General features: G+C 39.3%; 1 protein-coding gene across 2 annotated transcripts in view; it reads right to left on the bottom strand.

Annotated features, from left to right (window-relative positions):
* Positions 1-20,481, bottom strand: part of ST7 (suppression of tumorigenicity 7) — a 143,113-nt gene that overhangs the window by 4,329 nt on the left and 118,303 nt on the right. For both annotated transcript variants that reach the window (XM_042018085.1, XM_042018086.1), the window contains exons 10-14: positions 18,657-18,729; positions 17,002-17,104; positions 8,482-8,632; positions 4,065-4,157; positions 973-1,112 (exon numbers count right to left, since the gene is read on the bottom strand). In XM_042018085.1, coding sequence (XP_041874019.1) covers positions 973-1,112; positions 4,065-4,157; positions 8,482-8,632; positions 17,002-17,104; positions 18,657-18,729 — 560 coding nt within the window. The remainder of the gene's footprint in view (positions 1-972; positions 1,113-4,064; positions 4,158-8,481; positions 8,633-17,001; positions 17,105-18,656; positions 18,730-20,481) is intronic.

Genomic DNA, 20,481 nt, shown 5'->3' with positions numbered 1-20,481 from the left:
ACTCACAGGCCTGGGTTAATACAAGACCCAGCTCACCTGCAAAGGGAGTCTCTTGCCATTTGCCAAGGGGTTTGAAAAAGTACTGACAATCTGGAATTTGCCAAAACCTTTCAGCCTGGCCTCCTCCACCTCACTCCCTATACCCCCAAATCAAAAGCACCAAAGAAATTAAAAACAAGGCCAGGAGGCCAGTTTGGAAAAACAAGACCTAGAACAGATAAAAATATATTTGAGAAAATATATTACAATGGAAGATATTCAGTATTTATTGGAGAAGGACTTTTTTTACTATCCTACAGCTTTTCTGCTAGTGGATTTTTCATCTCCTAGCATCGTGGAGCAGTGATGTTCTTGGTTTTGCAAAGAAAAAAGTTTGATTTAGAATAATTCATGGCTCTTCCCCCTCATCCTCCAACATTTATTAATCCTTGGTGGATTAAAAAAGCAGAATTAGGAGAGACTTCTCTGGATGTAGTTCAGAAAAGTTATGAGGGAAATATTGAGACTACTTCCTCCTTGACAGTTTGGGGGAAAAAACACAGAAATTTGTCCTGGTTAACAGTACATTCTACTTCTGCTCATTCTGAGAGTTTCTATTGCATCGGAAATCACAGCAGTCATTATGACTCTACACAAAATAGAGGGGTTCTGCAAACTGTTATTAGTTTACTTTAGTGGATGGTATATGAAAACACAGATATTCACTTCTCCCACCAAGCCCTTTTTTTTTTTTTTTTTTGGCAAAATCACAAGACATCTAACCTAACAAGAGAGCCACACAAACCAGAGAAGACAAACAGCAGTGTCTTTTACTGATTAGCAACCTTGACAGCTGTGCGTAAGTCCCCCTGCTCAGATATGGACTGATGCTTCTGAATATGCAGATACTTAATACCTGGCAGTATTTAGCTCAGCTTTGCCTGCATTGGTGTCTTTATTTAGCAGAAGAGAGCAGCAGCAGAGAATACTCACAGCCTTTGCAAAGACCCCCATAAGCTCTGGGAACTGGTGTGTCAGGAGGGCGAGCATGGCTGTGAAAGAACAGAGTCCAGCAGTGAAGAGGATGAAGAAGGGAAGCTCCTTCTTGGGGTAAACTGAAACTTCGTGAAATGCTGTAGAAAAAGACATGAGAAGGGGAATGTATTATACATTGAAAAAAAATCAAAACACAACACCAACCAAAACCAAAACCAAACCAATGTTCTTACATAGTTTAAACAACCAGAGACACACAAAGGTGCTTCTGAAGGAAGAACAACATGGAAGGTCTGAAACATCTAAGGACATTGTTGTTGTGTCAGTCGTCTCCACCAAGTAATTCTCTCTAAAGATCAGGTTTCTGGTTTACTCTGGTGCTATGTACACATTACTTTTGCCTTCCTTGTGTCAGCATTAACTATAGTGCAGCTGTGCAACAGCTAATCCCAGAAAACAGGCTTAGAAATAAACATCAATTTTTAAAATGTAATCATAAACTAACCCCATGGCTGCATGTTTACTAATGCTGATACACAGAGAGTGCAGAAACGTGCCCGGGAGCAACAGAGAGCCATACAGAAACATTGCTGCAGACCGGTTAAAGCAGGCCGTAGAACTACAGCCTTTGTAAATGTAAATTCTGAGTGTTTAATCTGCAGAGCCAAGAAAAATTATCCTAAAAGTAGGACATAAAAGCATGTATTTTAAAACCTGGAAATTAAATTAACAATGAATTTTTAAGATGTTTGTTAATATACACTGACAGGAATACAGAAGTTTCCTTGGCTCTGATATAAAAAAATCCTTCACTGGACTTTGGAAAAAGCAGCACGAAGATGACTAAAAGGGTTAGAAGAGGATAATGAGTATTTTACCAAAAGGATATATCCCTTAAACTTTTATGGCAGCTCAGATTCAAGGTGAAAATTTGTCTGGGTTGACAAAAGGTCGGGTGAACTCTTACCTGTCTGTTTCACTCCAGTCTATAGTTTAGAGCTACAGTCAAGATAAACGCAAACTTTGAAACATTTTTTCTCATATAGGACCAACCTCAAGGCTTCCCATACACTCAAATCCTATGGCTATTCATATATATGAAACATTACTCTTCCATTTTGCCTACTCTCTGCTTTGGTGATCAGCTGTCATCTCATTGTACTTGCAGACAACATAAGCACAGGGTAATTCAGCAACATGGCAGGATAATATTCATGATTGCATTCATCCAGAGTGGAATGGTTCTCAAAACCAAAAGCAAGAACTCGTAAGAGTTTAAATTAGAATATTAAAAACTAAAAATATGTATGACTCTCGAGTCTGCTAGTTCAATCAGTTAAAAAAACAAAAGTAGAGACAGATTACAACTTCTCTTTGATTTAAAATAAATGTAGAAATCAGAAACACCAGAACATGGATTTTGTAAGTCTAGGATCTCTTGTGCTTTTCTTGCACTGCCTTTTCACACAGACTAAACCCTGCTGTTCCAGTCTGTTATCCAGTCAGGGAAAAAGCTTTGTAATTAATATTTTTAATTTGGAAAGCCTATCAGATTGTTGTGTTCTGATATAATTCCAGCTGATTCTCCCATAAAACATACACAATTAAAGGGTGTGGACAGGTACACAAAACCCCTGTAACCCACCTGTGTCTGTCATGGTATGCTAAACCCTTCCCTCCTCTAACCCAGGAGATTTTGCAGTGAAAGGCATTTCCTGTAACTGCCAGAGCAGAACACACTGTCTGCATACGATGTTAAAGAGTCCCTCGCTTCTAACGTTTGACAAGAACGATTAGTTTTGCATCTAAAAAGAGAATGCTGAACTATTCTGCATGACTTTGTCATTCCTGAATCTCCTGACACTCCACCCTCCCCAGCTCAGCATCCCTCTGAGTAAAGCAAGCAGAGCACTGAGAGGTGTTGTTATAATTAGGATGATTATAATGGGGTGGGGAGATATTGTCAGTTGCCAAAGATTTCTGCGTAATATCAGCAAGAATGTGCTGTGAAGGAGAGACTTGCAAAGAGTGGATTTTCACTGCATTATTCTCACCTAATGTTTACTCATGTAGGCTTATAAAAAGAGGCAACACATTTTTCAGCCCAAACCAGAGAGGTTCTGAATGAAAGACTACAGAGGGTGCAAATGCCCTCAAAACCAGCCTTCCCAGCAGAAGCAGGCTTCATTTTAATTGTTCCAGAACAAATTTCTCTTTATCCCTTCTTCAGGAGAGAGAAGGTGAGAGAAGAATCTTCTTCCTTGGATCAACTTTTATTTGCCTCCTTCGCCCTGACTCTGCAAACTTGTGTGTGTTCCACTTGTGCTCACGAAGTCCCACTGAGAGAACACATGTGGGAATGAAGTGTAACTGCAAGACTGGCTGCTTTGGCTCTTCCTCTGCATTCCTGTGTTTCACTGCATGCACTGCAATAAGTCTCATTAGCTTGGACTGTAACACTTCTTGAGGGCTGGATCTCTCTTTGTATCTGGGAACATTGTTGGCACTTTCCTAATACACACCATAAACCCACATAAAATTGACTGAGATGACTTCACGTTGATCTCTTCATAACAGTACACACACCATAACATGAAGAAAACCCTTTCTTGCTGTTTAAGACTGCTTTTTGGAAAATGTAAGCACAAGTTGTCATGAGTACTAGCTGCATTAATGATCCAGCTGTCCTCAAGCAAGTTGGATCTTGCCTTGGAATTTAAGGAGCTAGTCTGTCTACCAAAGATTAACAAGGCTGTGACACTGTGCTGTTGGTTTAATTGGGATGTTAACCTAAATGAAAGATCAGTGTCTTGGCAAGAGAGAATAGCAAGACCTAACTGATTTGTATCTCTTTGGTAATCTCTCTCCCTGTCTGTAAGCTGCCAAAAATAGTAAATACAGCTAATTGTTATGAACTATGCTGAGGAGCTGCCTCTTGAACCATCACAGAAGCTCCAGAGGCTCACTGTCAATCTGGTTATTCTAATGCAGTGTACTCAATTTGAAAGGCATCAAAGGAGATCAGTGCTGCAAGATTCAGGTAAACTATTCTCTGGTGTCAATGGTAAGAAGAAATAGATTGAACATACATGGTAGTAGTTCTCTATCTGCAGTTTCTGTACAGATAGGGTAAGGGTAGAAAAGATGTCCTTTTTCCAGTGGATAGGGGATCATTCTGAAAGCTGAAAAGAAAACACAGTGCATAAATTACTGTGAGCGTGGCAGTCATACTTAAGTATACTTGCAATTCTGAAAAACAAACATAGGCAAAACATTTATATTCGGTTGCAAACAGCATATAAATTGCTTAATGAAATGCCAAAATATAAATCTACATTGAGCTTTTAATCACAAAGACTCCTATTATTTTTATTCTTGAGACAATGTTCACTAATGTCAGGTGAGACCACATTACAAGGACATATAAAAATGTTTGCATAATCAAAGCCCATTATACTTCCAATTTCATAGCCAAATTTACACATTTTGTCTTAGGCTTTTAGGCTGCAGAATTTTTAAATTTCAGGGGAAAGAAGTATATCTGATACAACAGGTATAGCCTACAAAAATGACCAGCCAAGCCTGTAAATTCAAACCAATACTCACAGTTTCTGTGCATCAAGCATAATAGAAGTTTTCATGGAAAAAATACACTACTCTTTTTCCATCACACTCCAGCTAGCCAGGTAACACAGATGACATGAGCTCTGAGGACCAGTTTTCCAACACAGTCATGTTTTCATTTTCTATTTGGCAATCAAAGATTAGTACTAAATTATTAAACCCAGGTTCCTCTCATGCATTCTTTCTAAATGCAGTGGATCAAGTCAGGTTTCCAATATAAATCTTCAGGTCATGGATTAAATAATACTTAATCTTATGATTTTTTAAAATTGAAAATAATAACAGAGAGGGAGGGAAATGGATTACTAAATCTTGATGGTGCTGATGTCATAGGCCATCCGAGTGTGGTTTATGGAAACATCAGAATACTTGACTGAAATATAGCTTTGCAATCAAGACATCCTTTTCCATTATCCTATATATTATTTTCACTATTAAAATGTCATCAACGTGTTATTCTCACTACTCCTATGAACATCAGACACTGAAGCAATATTTTCCCCAACAGATGTCCTAGAAGCACTGTACACTTTAGCTGTTAGGTACAGCCCACTGCCACACAATAATATTCCATTATCTCTTGCTCACAGGGCAACTTAAGAACTGGTTTAAATACATAGTCCCCCAATATTTTCAGCTGTTCACACTGCATTTGAAATGATGTTAACTGTATTTTTTTGTGAAATTATATTGTATTTTTTCTTGATTGCTGAATTTAAAGCAATAAAGAAGGCAGAGATCCTGAGATTGTGAACCAACCTGGGCTGTAATGCTCTTCCAGTATTAACCACCCCTCTCCACAGCAACCCAAAAAGCCAAGTACAAATACAATAATCCAGGCTGGGTATGATCTTAACATACAACAAACTTGAGTGTCTGTACAAAAACATATGTGGAACGATGTTCAATGCTCATTTCTTCAAAACCCCTAACACAAGTTTTTCCTTCCAATTTGGCTTAATATTGAAACAGACAATCAAGCCTCTTCTGCCTTACCCTAAGCCACAGTAATATTTTAATCAAGATTTTAATAAGATTTTAATCAAAATAAAATGGGAGGTAAAGATGTTGCTTTTACAAAACAAGTGAAAAATGTCTGGATAGATTTTACTGAATGTAAGCGGTCATCCTTGACATGATGCCAATTATGGAATATTTACAGCAAAACAGCCTTATTTAGCAAGGAAGTGCTCTGGTTCATCTAGATCAGTTTGTGTCTATGTAGGTACTTCTCTGCCTTACTCCTACATTATTATCTGATCCTATCTTACATTAAATGACTCAGGTAGCACAGAGGCAGTTTGCCACTCACCCATGTACTTGCTGCAAGAGCAACTGCAGTGTTTGGGAACCCCTAGGTTTCTCTTCTTCGTGCAAACAGTAGGAATTTTGACACAAGTTTAGAAACCAACACTGACAAACCATCACCTTGGACACTTCTGAAATTTGGTTACACTTGAAACTGCAGACCTTCTGTACAGAGAGCCTGGCCCAAACACAGTGGTGGCACTTGGCCTTTTATAGTTGTACTACAAATAAAATACCTACAAACACCTAGAAAGGAAGCAAGGGCAACTGGCCATGTATTATACATAGACTGTTGGTTAAAACTAGTATTTAATTACATTTAATTTCTCTGTCATGTGTTCACTGGTTTTCACTTACAGTTATGCAGAGATGCCAAGATATGGACCAAATGTTATAATTATTGGACTAGACACTGTGAAACCATTAAAACCCTTGGTTGTCTTCATGTGTGACCAAAATTTGAACAAAATTTTTGAGGACTTGTGCACTGTTCATATTTTTCTGAAATCACTGTACAAAATGAATTATGGATTATTCTGCAGAAGTTATGCAATGATACTCATTTACATCTTTACAGACTATTATACAGCTATTAGCTAATAAAGTACATGTTCAGATTGCTGATTGTGGAGATAATAAGAAGGGGAATGTAGTTAGATGAGAATGCCCCACGCTGCCTTCAGGCACAGATGACTTGATTTCCTAAGTGGCAGGAAGACTGCAGGGCAGCCAGACTCCTGTGCCAAAAGCTGGTCCTTGTATAAACGCTTTAGGGGCTCCCCAGCCTGACAAAGCAGAAGAAGATCTGTTCAGGATTCCCTGCAAAATACTGCTTTGTACTAGTGAAATAATGAACCCTGGGCTAGAGGACTTCTGCAATAACCCAGAAGAGAAGGAACACCATGTAAAAGCAAACCACTGAAAATGAACCTATGACAGAGAAAATAATAGACTGGGAGAAATGATAGGAGAAGAGCTAGCAGATGTGTCAGAGAACAATGCAGCAGAGCAAACCCCAGGCAGCACTGGTATGGATTATTGAGCAAGGTGTTCTGCACGCCTAGAAATAAAACCAGTGCATCCTCAGGGAGCCTACACTGCAAATTAGGCAAGTTCAGGTCATTTCATACTGTAACTGAGATAGTCACTTTTACATTGGAAGTATCAAGTACATTCCTATGGGAATTACCATGGTAACAAAATATCTTTTCTATCAAAGCTAAATAAGGACAAAAAATGGTGAAACACACACACAAAGAAGTTGGTATAATAACATATGGAGAGGATGAAAAAAACCAGAATAAAGTAGAGCAGAAAAGGGGAACTAGATTACATAAAGGAAAAATCTGCCTCCAAAAAAAAGTCCACAAAGGCTGATTATAAATTGTACTTTTAAATTTTCTGAAACCTGGTAAAAAACACATCTCAAAGACAGGATAAGATATATTAGAAAGTTAGTAGATGACCTTTGGAGGTCATATACTCCCACCTCCCACTCAAGGCAGGGACATTTCCAAGTAAGGTCGGATTGCTCAGAACTATGTCAAGCTGAGCTCAGAATGTCTCTGGGGCTGTAGGTCCCACAGCCTATCAGCAACCTGTTCCAATGCACCACCACTCTCACTGTGAAAATATGTATCTTAGCTCTGGATTAAATTTCTCTTGTTTGAACTTGTGTGTATTGCTTCTTCTCTTTATGCTGGGCCATTCTGTCAAGACTATGACTCTCTCTTCCACATCATCTCTCTGTTGCATGGCAGAAGATAGCAAATGGATCATCTCTTCACCCACCATAAATCTTCTCCAAGCTGAACAAAACCAGCTTCCTCAGCATTTTGTCCTACATCACGTATTCCAGTCCCATATGCATCCCAGTAATCCTTCACTGAACTCACTCCCGTTTGTCAGTTTAAAAAAAGTCATGAAGTACAGTATTGCTTTATATTACACATTAATATATACCTCATAATTTCCAAATATCAAAGCATTCTCAGAATCACAAAATAGTGTGGGTTGGAAAAGACCTTTAAAGGTCATCTAGTTCCAACTCCACTGCCATGAACAGGGACACCTTTCACTAGACCAAGTTGCTTGAAGCTCCATCCAACCTGGTCTTGAACACTTGGAGGGATGGCGTATCCACAGCTTCTCTGGGCAACCTGTTCCAGTGCCTCACCACCCTTATTGCAAAATACTTTTTGCTTATGTCCAAGCTGAATATACTCACAGTTTTAAACTACTCATTCAAACAATGACAAAAAAATCTCTACAACCCTGGAATGAAAGAAGGTAAATTATTATCTCCTTATCCATGAGCAAGAAAATGTGTCTCAAAGAAGTTGGGAAATTTTGTTCAGTATTACACAGCAAACACAATACAAGACTTCAAACCCCTTTTTCTCATTAAATGAAGTTTGTCTTTTCAGTTCAAATTTCAAATATTTCAATGCTGGTGAGGATGTAACTGGTGTCCAAAATTCTCACATACTATACTTCACAAAATACTATTATTTTTTTCATGACATTCAATAAAAGTATTTAATTAGCTCCTTTTTAAGAAAGAGGATTACTTACTGCCTTCCCATGTACAGTGTAAGAGGTTCAATGCCCCCTCTACTCTTTTCCAGTGTTGAAGATGAAAGAAAGCATATGCTATTGCTTCACTGTCCCCTCTCTTCAGAATATGTTCAGGGGGCAGAATTAGGCTTTTCATTTCTAGTAGATACTGAAATAAAAAAAGCAGAGCACAATTACTGCAGAAGTAATATAAAACACAGAAAGCTGACTGCAATTCTATAATGTACACTGAAAGGTCTATTTCCCTAAAGTACTTTCTCTTGTAAGTGTTTCATCAAACGTGTAACATCACCAACTGCACTTGAAGACAACTATTGAATTATTCCCAAAGACTAAGACATGCTGTCAGATGGTTCTGCTCTTCAGCAGTAGTATGGGGACTACAGAGAAATTCAAAATGAAACATCTCTCTTATTGAAGGAGATGAAAAAAAGGGCTCAAATCAGAAAATGGAATTTAATTACAAGACTTTTTTAATTAAAAGTGTTTATAATAAAATAAAGAAGACTTTAAGCATTTTGATGCACAAAGTCTTCCTACAAGGAAAAACACAGCACTCACGGTTTGCACACAGGTTGCTGCATTTACTGCATTGCCTTTAACTGGTTGCGAGGTCTATGAACATGCAGGATTGGCAGCCACCTAAGTAGCTAATAACAAGTTACAAACTAAAAATGTTACTAAATGTAACAAATGCCTGCTTTTCCATGGTGGGGTGGGGGTAAAAGTATAGGAAATTTAAGCTTGCTACCTGAAATAGTTGTTGAATGTGTTACTATAAAGAAAAGTACCACTGACTAAACCAACAACCAAGTTTCACAGAAAATTTCCCCATAACTGGCTTTCGCCCCCAGCAGAAGCAGATGAAAACCAGAGAGGGTTCATGTCACAGGAGAAGACAGAGGTCTCAGACATTATTCAAGCAGGTGGTTTTTTCCTCCCTCTTCAATCCATGAACTAGACTACCAGTTAACTGGACAGACAACTCGCACCAGTTCAGCAGACATCTCATCACTGCTGTTACTACATTCGTTAGTGGAGGGGAAAGAAACAGCAGAGGGCAAAGGTATACCCCTTGTTATATGCCCCTTGATGGCATCCTTTACAGGAAAAGGAGTAGCAGACAGAAAACAGGCTGCTGAATCAGCTCCTGTTTGTCAGCTCTCCTGAGGAGTGTAACACTTCCCAGCTGTGTGCTGACTGCTCTTCCACAGCACAGGGAAACTGTTGCTCTCTTCCAGGATGCCCAAGATCTCCCCACCAGACTGCTCAAGTTAACACAAAAGGCAGTAGGTGAGTCAGGCCCCAGCACAAGGCTGGGAAAGTTATGGCTAATCACTGGCAAAGAAGGAGGGAGTGTGCAGCCTCTCCATTTTACCTGGTGCTACAGCCTGGTCTGGAAGGAGGAGGACTGCAGGACCTAGGGACTGACAACTTCCTAGTGCAGGCACCCATGAGGAGACAACCTGGCACCAGAGGCGAAAGGGAGGCATGGGTGGTGTCAACCCTGCACAACTCCTGATAAATGCTGACTTCTGTGAACAGGGTGTGCTGGTGCAAAAAAGGAGGCAAAAGAAAGAAATGAGGATTGAAAGTCAGCCTTGTGGAAAGGAAGAGAAAAGGGCAGAGGAAAATGAGCACCAACAGCATAATGTCATGCAGGATGTCCTAGAGTTTGTCACCCCTTTGTCTAAAGGAGCTGTCAAGCAGGTTAAAGATTTGGAGAGCTCATGATCGAAACAGAGAATTGTCAACCCTGGGAAACAGATAAATACTTCAAAGAGGAGCGAGAAATCACATGTTTCTGATGCAGGTAACAGCATTAAAGGAGGAGAAACTGAATTAGCAGTGGGAGTAGATGAGTGTGATACCTGCCTTTTAGAAAAATCTGAGAGAGCTACAGAGCAGGTGGATTAATGGAGGAAGCTGCAATTTAGTTGGCAGTCCAAGTGATTACGGGTGACAGAGAGAACAGAATGAAGAGCTGACAAGAGGGAGGGAGCTGCCAGGCTTACACCGATACAGCAAACATTCACTGCCCTAATGAATGCCTCACCCTTTTAAAAACACATACTGTACCTGTTGAGCAGAATGGAATACAGCTGCAAGAGCTGCAGGTTTCTACCTCTTTTATTAATTTAGAACATAACTCTTACTTCCATATTTTCTGCAAAATTAAATGAGAAAGTAAGTTCTCAATACTCAAATATTTCAACCAAAGGGAAAAAAAATAAACCCAATGACATGTCGCTATTTGTAGGGAAAGAAAAACCAGGAAGAATTGTCATATTTCTAGGAGCGTTAAGAAGAAAACATGTTATTTTGATTCTTATGTACTGCTTGTTATCAGCAATCAAAAAGAAATCAAGTGGATGTACCAGATGGAAGGATATATCTTGACACTTGCAAATCAAGCTTAGTCCTCACTCAGTTATGTCGTCTTTTCAGTCTGCATTTTTCTCAGTTTCAGAAAGAAACTATTTTTTAAAGTTCCTCAGATCAAAAATGTGAAACACTCCTCCCTCATTACTCTATCACAGCTACGTTCCCAAACAAACAATCCATAACCTGGCTTGGCGATATTCAAGGAGACCCACACACAGAGTTGATAGGTGGCTCAAGACTATTTGTGACTCATAATTGTTTTTATTCTATGCATAAATGTCAGCCACACCTTTTGGACATACAAACTGTCAATTAATTTATTCTGGAAGCATTTCCAGCAGGAACACTGACTGTACACAGCCCCAGAGAGACCCTGTCTGGAACACTTCGTACAGTTCTCATCAGGCACTTTCCAAAACAAAAAAGATAAAATTTCTTAGGTACACAAAGAAATGGCTTTGGGACACAGCACTTGAAGGCCTCCATCTACTTAACTTCTCTGAACATTAGTAAAGGGACCGAAAAAGCTACCTAGCTGTTAGCAGGGCTTGATTATTATGGAAGGAGAGATATGACTGTCCATGAAAATTAGGATGGCCTTGATGTCCTAGAATATCATATCCATTGGTGCACTGCTGTATTTTCAAGGAGAGTTGAAGAGCCCAGAGGGCATTCGGGTTCCTGGAGGTTTTGCTGGCAGGACTAAGGGTCTGTCTGGAGATAGCGTAGCCAAGGGCAGCCCCATTTTATGGTAGCTGCAGGCTACTGGTACCAGACCTTTCAGAGGCAGGACTGAGTCCCAGCAATCTAGCAGGGTTTCTAGCAGGTTGTCTGTGAAACCAACACAGTCCCCCTGAAACGTTTCATATTGGACAAGCAGACAAATTCCAGTCAAATGAACTAAACAATAAAAAAATTTAAAATCTTTCTTTAAAAACCATCCAATGAGCTGCAGTCCTCATGCTGCCTATATAAGGTGTGAACTACAGTCCTGATGGACTACTGCATGCAACAAACATCTCCAGCGGCTGGAAAAAAATCAGCTAAAGACACCTGACTGTAGTTTCCAAGAGGCTGCTATTATGCTTCATCAAAGGTACTATACCAGGCAGGTGCAGTCTTCTCTTCAACCACCAAACTTGAGGGTGGGAATCTGACTAGTCATATCCCAAAATCTCCAAAGGCCTTACTCCAGATCACAGCCCTTGTTGTCACAGGACTAACAGGGACACAAAATCCAATCACACCACTAAAATTCATACTTAGTAACCTACATCTCTTGACAGACTCCTTATTAACTCTAACTCCTGATACACTGGCATTTGTTGCTGGCATCCACTCAGATTGAACTACAACCTTCACAATTTAAGTAATAAAACTTCAATAACTTAGCAATCCTTTGAACACAAAGGGAAGAGGGGAGCCCTCTGTCATCCTGACAGAGCTCTGAACCCAAGCATGGTTCCACTTTAGAGGGAGAATCAAACAACAGGCTAAATAAGAAACCTAGCTAAGAGCTAGGCATTCATGGAGGAAACCTAGATGGTAAGACCAAGACATCTCCAACTGCATTTGTTTTTCAGGAACAAATGAAGAAGGTTAACTAGAACAAGAAACAGAATGCTGTCACCATCTGGGCTTACCACATTCCTTTAAAAAATGAACCAGCTCAGAAACAAACAGCCTAGAAAATTTCAGCCAGAATGATCTCTTCATTCTTGTGGCCAGTGACAGGACTTGTGCTGAGCACTGGAACAGGCTCCCCACTGAAGTGGTCACAGCGCCAAGCCTAACAGAATAAGCTTTTGAACAGTGCTCTTGGCCACATGGTGCGACTCTTGGGGATGGTGCTGTGCAGGGCTGGGAGCTGGACTTGATGATCCTTGTGGGTCCTTTCCAATTCTGGCATTTTCTCTGATTTGATGATTCTATTACCCAGCCTCAATGAAGTTAGAAGCAAATACTGGAGTTGCACAATGATTTCTGCCATCATGAGATAGCTCAATTAGCCCTTTGCCACTGCATTGTTCTGGCTTGGAATCTTTTTCGGGTTCTCTTTTTTTTTTTTTTTCTGATCACTCTCTTCTCTCCCTCTAACCTAACCTTTTTTTGTCAAAGACCTGTATTTGGGAGTTACAACAAGTGTAGCAGTAGTTTTCATGTGCTTCTACAGAGGGCTTCTGGGCCAGTTACCTGACATTGTGATAGGTACAGCTCAGCTACAGCCATTCTGTACACATACAGGAATGTCTTTTAGAGAGCATTTGGAGAACGACAATGGACCTTGTATACATGAAGTGCAACAGGGTGGAATTTATACTTCTCTTGCTTAAATCGATTGAGTATACATTGTTTATTTCACAATATTGACAGCTCTCTGGCTCCTAATTCTCTTCTGCTGGGAGTGCTTTTAGCATTCCACATTACTTCAGTGACCTTTTATAAAATAAATCAACCTAACTCAGGCAGGTTTCCTTCTTTTCCTCAACTGTGCAATTCAACTATGAAATTACAGCTCAGGTCGCAAATAGGCAACAGTCACTCCTGCACCTGTGACAGCATCCCTCCAGGCCAGAATATCAGAATTTAACATTGTTTGAACAGGAACTCTCCTCCTCCCAGTGGGATGAACAGCATAAAGCTTAAGGAAGTTCCAAAAGCATAAAGCTTAAGAAAGTTCCAAAATACTGGTTTCTACATGCCCAGTAAAGCCACTTTTAGGTCACCTTTCAAATTCTCATTACATTGATGGCAATTAAGAAGTTTGGCCTTTTTTGCTGGAAATACAATAACAAATCACCATCTCACTGAAGAGTTAAAAACTCTCTCAAACATATCTCAAATAGTTTCTCTGTAATATCATGGGGTGTGTGGAACAGATTAATTTCCCATCTGGTCTATGAATTTGTTTGCATTATTTGTTTCTATTAGCAACTACAACTTACTAGAAACCACACAAGCATATGGACAGACACAGTTCTTACTAAAGAAAATCAAAATAAATAAGAAAAAAATGAGAAGGGATGCAACAGATAACAGATGAATCTTTAAAAGCATTTAATTCAATGGTTTGTTACATCCTTTTAAGAGACTGTTTATAGACAAAACTCACATTTGTTAAAGAAATATCAATATTTAAGTTGTCTGATTGAAATGCAGCATACTTCAGCAGAGACACTCTTCAAATCAACTTAGCTCCTGCCTTACATACCAAACCCATACAACTGTGCGTAGGACATACTTTTGACTCACTTTCAGCAATCAGATATACAGACCATCATCTGTTTTCTCTTTAATGAATACCTCTGGTCTCATACATCACAGAAAGGAGGGGGGTGCTTTTCATGAGGAGTTTGAATGAAGGGAAAGAGCTCTGCAAATCAGTTCAGGAAGGGTGTTCCACAACTGAGAGATGTCCCATAGACAGCTGTGGAAGCTTATCAGCATTAGCTTTTTATAGTGCTGTTACATACAAGTAGGGAAGCCCCAAACACACATAAATAAAATTGATGAAGTTGTGTGTCTGTGTATATATATACACCTTTTTTCCCAACCACTCCACAAATTGTGTACTCTTTGTGATATAGTATGTACCTACAAACCCCTCTGGGATTACAGCTTCAGTGGCAATACAACCCTCTCTGTTTAACTTCTAAATTTTTGTGCAGTACGTTAAATAATTTGTCACGTTTGTAGTTTATCTCTTCCTCACTCTGAACAAAAGACTCATTAACTTTTAAATCCTAGAGAAGCTCTGAACACACGTTAGTTTTGTGGCCCTGTTAGATTTCTTGTGATGCTGCTTGCTAAAACTCTTCCCATTTCATTAAAAACAAATGGGATACGACTTCAATTACAATTGAGTGGAAATTGAGGTGTAATATCCACACTGCGTAAAATTATAACCAAAAACGTAGTTTCACACCTTAATATCCCTTAGCTAATAGCAGAAGGAATGAGTGTGAAATCAGCACTGCTGTATATTAATCTGTATTAGGCTATTCTGTTTTAATGTTAAAATATGAACTAAATGAACCTCTGGAGTCTGCTCCTATTACTACCTTGTTAGCCTGGTAATTTATGATTCACAAAGGTTTTCAATTTCAGAGTGTCAGACTTTGAAAAACAGAGGGAATCAATTAACAACATGAACTTAAGGAGGAAGAGGACTGGAATTTCTTTAAGTCAAAAGTAGACAAAATAATATAGAATCTGCATTTCACATATGGGCATACTTGTCAGAGAGGAAATTCAGCCTTTTATTGAACAGCCACCTAACCAGAAGCTGGCTAGTAAGAAGGAGGTCATAAAGGATGAATGAAAGTACTGATCTACAAGAAAAGCAGGATCTTGGCAGTCTGGAAGTGCAGTTATGGGACAAATGCCACAACTTACAGTAACGTGGATTTTGAGAAGGAGGTCAAACTAAAGAACATCAAGGTCTTAAGTATACACAGAAATAGAAAAAGCAAAAAGGTAGTAAATTAAGACTTGGCCTCAGTTTAATGGCAGTGTAGAGCCTGGAGACAATAGCAGGATGGACATTAGGAGCATGCACAGAAGTGGAGGCCAGTGCACCAACTACCTCTGTCCCTGAACAGCGAATAAACCAGTCCCAGAAACAGCCAGACTAGCAAAACTGACCTAAAGCAAAAAGATCCCCACTCAGAGTAACTGATGAGAGACATAAATGCAAAGCCATTCATTTAAAGAGGATGGAAACACTGTGTGTTAATGTGGGAGTGTTAGTATGCAAACTGTTAAAAGAGATTTTGATGGAAACAGTTATCAAAAGAACGGAGATAAGTGAGGAAAATGGAACAGGCTCCAAGGACTGCTCATGACAGGCTAACCTGGTCTTTTTCCTTGGCAAGATCTCTAACTGGGCTTCAGTAGAACATTTAGAAAAGTTCACCCAGAACAGGACTGGGCTAGAGAATTAAACAAGCAACTGGGCAGAACAGAAATACAAATGGCTGTGTTGTTGCAAGAACAATTGGCACGGAAGAAAGTAAACAGAGAAGGCCTGGAATCAAGCTTTATTTAATATTTTCATTTTATAGTACGACACAAAAATAGAAGCTTAGCTAATAATACAAAAGGACTCATCTCACCTAAACTTTGTTATCTAAAAATCAGGCTTTCACTGGAAAAGTCAATGTAGACACATTGAGGAGGAAAAGTCTGTCTAAAGAACTAAGACAGCTCATTCTTTCTACTGCCTGTAGAGGAAATCTAGATGATTTTACTAAGCAAATAGCCTAACTTTCAGACAGCTACACCATACTATTTAGTGGTTGGCACAACAGACAAAGCTCACAAAGAAAACATTTAATTCCTGCAATGCATGAGAATTAACTTTCTGCAACCCATGTGTACATAGGGAAGAGGGTTTGGGCTTATCTTGACCAGACTTGGTGTTCAGCTGTACCTAATGAATAGGCTCCCTACACTGACACATCCCAGTTTTCTGATGCTTACTTTCAAAGGGCAACAGCAGCCCAAAGGTTTGTGGGGTGAAGTTCAGAGGCCAAAAAGATCCAATGGCCAAAAAACATCCTCCTTTAGCCTTTAGCAACCTCTTGGCAACATTTTACTGCTGAGATACAAGCTCCAGAGAGCAGGTATGGAAATTAGAACATAAATCCATTTTTTTTACTTTGTAGTTCTCAACAATTCTTCATCTCTGAGCTTTGCATTCTCAGAACTTAATGACAGGTTGCTGCATAAGGAATTACTAATGTAATTTATATGAAGCACACCATGAACTCCAAAGATAGGCTCTTTTGTACAGCATGCCAAAAACGAATTCTTACATATAATCATCAAAACAAATAAAATATGCTACTTTGAACTAAAAGATCTTTAATGACTGTTTTGCAAATAATAATCTATCTTTATGCAAGATCTGCCTGCAGCACAGCATTTGGTGCAATCCACTTCAGCTGAAGTTTCGAGTTGCACAGTCCTGAATGTGACATTGCAAATGAAAAAACTGTGCATATGATCAGCTTCTTTTCCTTTCCATTGTTTGCTCTCTTTTCCACAACATCACTCGTTATTCTAACACAAAAATCAGGAGTTATATCCTCAGCAGTATTTCAGCTACAACAATGTTTTCTCAATACTCACTTTTGGCACATGTGGATTAAATTCTACTGCTCTGTGAATAGCTTCTACTGCATTCATCTCTGCAGTACTCAGCCCTCGCCTTGAGGCAGCCTCTGGAGAAAATCTGCAAAAGCAAAGAAACAAACACATTAAGTCAGAAATGCCAGTAAGAAAAAGTCAGAAAAGGAATCTAGAACATGGGCCCATGTAACCAAACTGAGTAATTTTCCTATGCTCTCCAAACTTCCATAGCAAGTGGAAACTCTGAGTGATCTATTACATCAAGGCCAATGAAAATCCCAGCAGAAGCGGAAAGCATGTTTGTATCTAATCATGGCAGAAAGTCAGTCCAAACAGTCCCTTCTCTGTCACTAATCTAAATTTGCTCTAGGTACCTTGCTAGGGGCATATTCAAGGCTGAAGTTGCATTAAAAAAAATAAAAGAAAAGAAAAAAAAAACAAGACCAAAAAACCAATGCCAAATTATTGTTGGAGGGTTTCTATTAAAAACAGGTTTAGGGAAGTTTTAGGAAGGTTCCCAACCCAATGCCCCTGGGTCAGGTTGGGATGGAAGCACGATGCAGCAGCAGTAGCAGGTGGTCTACTGGCTGCAGCACCATTGAGGGTAGCATGCCCAAACTGTGGGCAAATCATCTGCCCCAGTGAATAAAAAACCAGACCATGCAATCTCTTTCTCACCTCACACCCCACGGCTAACTCCAGAGCTGTACTTGGCAGGCAGACACCACAGGGAAAGCTGTGACAACCTTAGCCCTGCCCTCCCAAGCTGGAGTCGCTGTGTAGGGAGGAAAGATGTTGCAGTAGGTACTGGCGATCTACAGGATAAAAAGAATGAAAGAAAATTACTTAGATCTTGATGTGTACATACACTTTAAAAGCAAAAACTGTCAGGATGTCAGTCAAGAAAATGGCTTTCCACTCCACTTGCTTTTCAACTTTAGGGGGCATTCGACCCTCAGGTGCACTGACACAACTCTGCTTGGGATTTGTGTGAAGGCATCTGAGAGCAGAATGGGGATTTTTGAGCTCCATCTCACAAGGAGCTGAGCACCCTTTCACAGTGGGCCAGTGCTCTCAAGTCCACAGGCATCAAATAGATGTGCTCAGCACCTTGGAAGGTTGAGACCCAAGAGAAAAACATAAAAGGAATGAACAGATATTTGTGTCTCTAAAAATATGAACGTTATCTACCTCTCAGAATCCCTGACATAATAATGCTAAATCCACCTGCCGCTATTTACTTAGATGAGCAGTCTTCTGACAGCACTTGTAAAATGACATTGTTACCAGTGCATTCACATTTAGTTATTACCTTTTTGTGGTCAGGTTTACACAAAGGTGAAGAGGTTCAGCCACACAACCCTTTTCAGTTGCACCTTCACTATACTATCTAGGAAGCCAAAGCTTACCCAGACAGTATGTATAAAACTGAAACAAGAACTGAATTTATGCTATTTCTCTTCTTTTCTTCTTCCTTAGTATCTGAAGTGCAATGTTTGATCACTACAAATTTTTTATATGTAAAGTAATTTTATCAATTTACCACAGGTCTTAATTTTCCTGCTAAACCAGCAGATTGTTAGGGTGTGGGCTCAGCTAAGAAAAACCTTACGTTAAATCAGGAATTTGCTGGACAGTGGTTCTTAAGCACTTACTTGTCAGAGACAGCTCTGGCTTTGAGCAATGCAGCTGTGTAACATATTGTTGCTGATTTTGGTAAACTTATATCTGTAGAAAAAAAAGGAAAAAAGAAAACACTTGAAAACTTAAAAGTGAGCAGAAAGAAAAGTGTTTGATTGATACTTAAGAGTAAGCATGACATGCACAAAATTAGTATGCAAACTCAGAATACTTTCTCTTCTTGGGACTTAACACTGTCACATCACACTAATTTTTAAATTCTCACCTGATATACAGGCTTTAAAATGTGTGTTAATGACCACTGGAACTGGTGTTTAAACAGCAACTGGGCTCATTAGAGAACTAATTTAAAGAGTGACATGATAGAGACATAATGAAAGAATTCATTACTCCATACATAAATGTATAGATAACTTGGCATACCTGAATTTTTCCATAGTTCACAAAGTATCTAAGTAATAGCTGAGGGCTGTCTTACTCACTCTCAATGTTATCACTGAGAAGCAGTTGTCTAATATGAGTATGTGGCAGCTATACAAGTTAAGACAGCTATTCAAGTAATAATGGATTTGACTTGCAAGCAACCAACCAGTAGATTGATTGAAGTTAAAGATCAACAGTAAAATAAGGTGTTTTGCCTCTTAAGAAAATATTGGACCAAAACACACATTCACCAGATACTCTCTGGCCATTTTATCCTGTTCCAGAGACACACAGGAACCATAAACCTGAATTAATCCATTAGTTACCTTAATTTATACTTGTTTTCTACCAGCAAATCGGCACAATGCATTCAAAAGGTAGAGAGAAATGCTGTTTAACAGACTGGAGTGATGTATTTGTTCTCACTGTTACAGAGAATTGACTTTCATATTTTTAATCTCATGGTGTGACCCTTGGAGATGTCCTGTGCAGGGCTAAGAGCTGGACTGAACGATCCTTGTGCATCTCTTCCAAATCAGCTTATTCTGTGATTCCGTGATTCTGTAATCTACCCAGCAGTCACATATTGTCACTGAAATATTCCAGCATTAAAATTTAGAGATTACAGCTACATGGAAAAAAAAACCCTAACCACAACAAACCAAACCCACCAAATGTTGGATTCTGCAAACCCTTCTGCACACGCTGATAACTTCTTAGAGCAAGCAGCAAATACAGCACAGCAAACACAAGGCAGTGAAGTAAGTCCACTGTAAAAGCGAGGAGCGGCTAATCTGACTTTTGTTCTAAGAAACTATCTATCCCTTGGTTTGTCATGAAACTTGATTAGAAAGACAAAATTACCATGATAACTTGGTTACTTTAGGATTAACAGACACTTGTTATTTACTGAACTCATGTGCCTTGCAAGATAGGGCTCCAAAAGGGAGTTAAAGAGGACAAGCAAGTCACATCTCAGCAGTCACCATCCTTCATTATTAATAACCAAGCAACCAGGCACAATGTTGTTCTGTTAGACAGAAAACACTGCCAGAATGACTGAGGCGCTTGGAAAAGGCTACCTGTTAAATCCTATTATCTTTTTATGCACTTTGAGTATGAGATGCACATCTCCTGTTGGAGGCTTCCCTATAATATATTGCAACTATAATTTCACTGGAGTATGTAATTGTGGCAAATAAAGTAATTAAAATCAACAGCATGCGAAGTAGTTTGGATGATAGATATGTTAATTACTCCACTAATAGAAGACAGCTACAGACACAGGCATGAGCATATGTTCAATGATAGGAAGAGCAAGTATTTCTAAACACATTCAATAACCCTCTATATACCAAGTTTTCCTTAACATCAGGAGTTAAAAGTTATTTCCAGTGAACAGAAATGCCTTTTAAA

Source organism: Corvus kubaryi, unplaced genomic scaffold, assembly GCF_017639235.1.
Source record: "Corvus kubaryi isolate FWS band 111438036 unplaced genomic scaffold, C.kubaryi_AGA036_p1.0 137, whole genome shotgun sequence".
Taxonomy (NCBI): Eukaryota; Metazoa; Chordata; class Aves; order Passeriformes; family Corvidae; genus Corvus; species Corvus kubaryi.
Note: the sequence above shows the minus strand (reverse complement) of the source record. Positions and strands in the feature narration are given on the sequence as shown.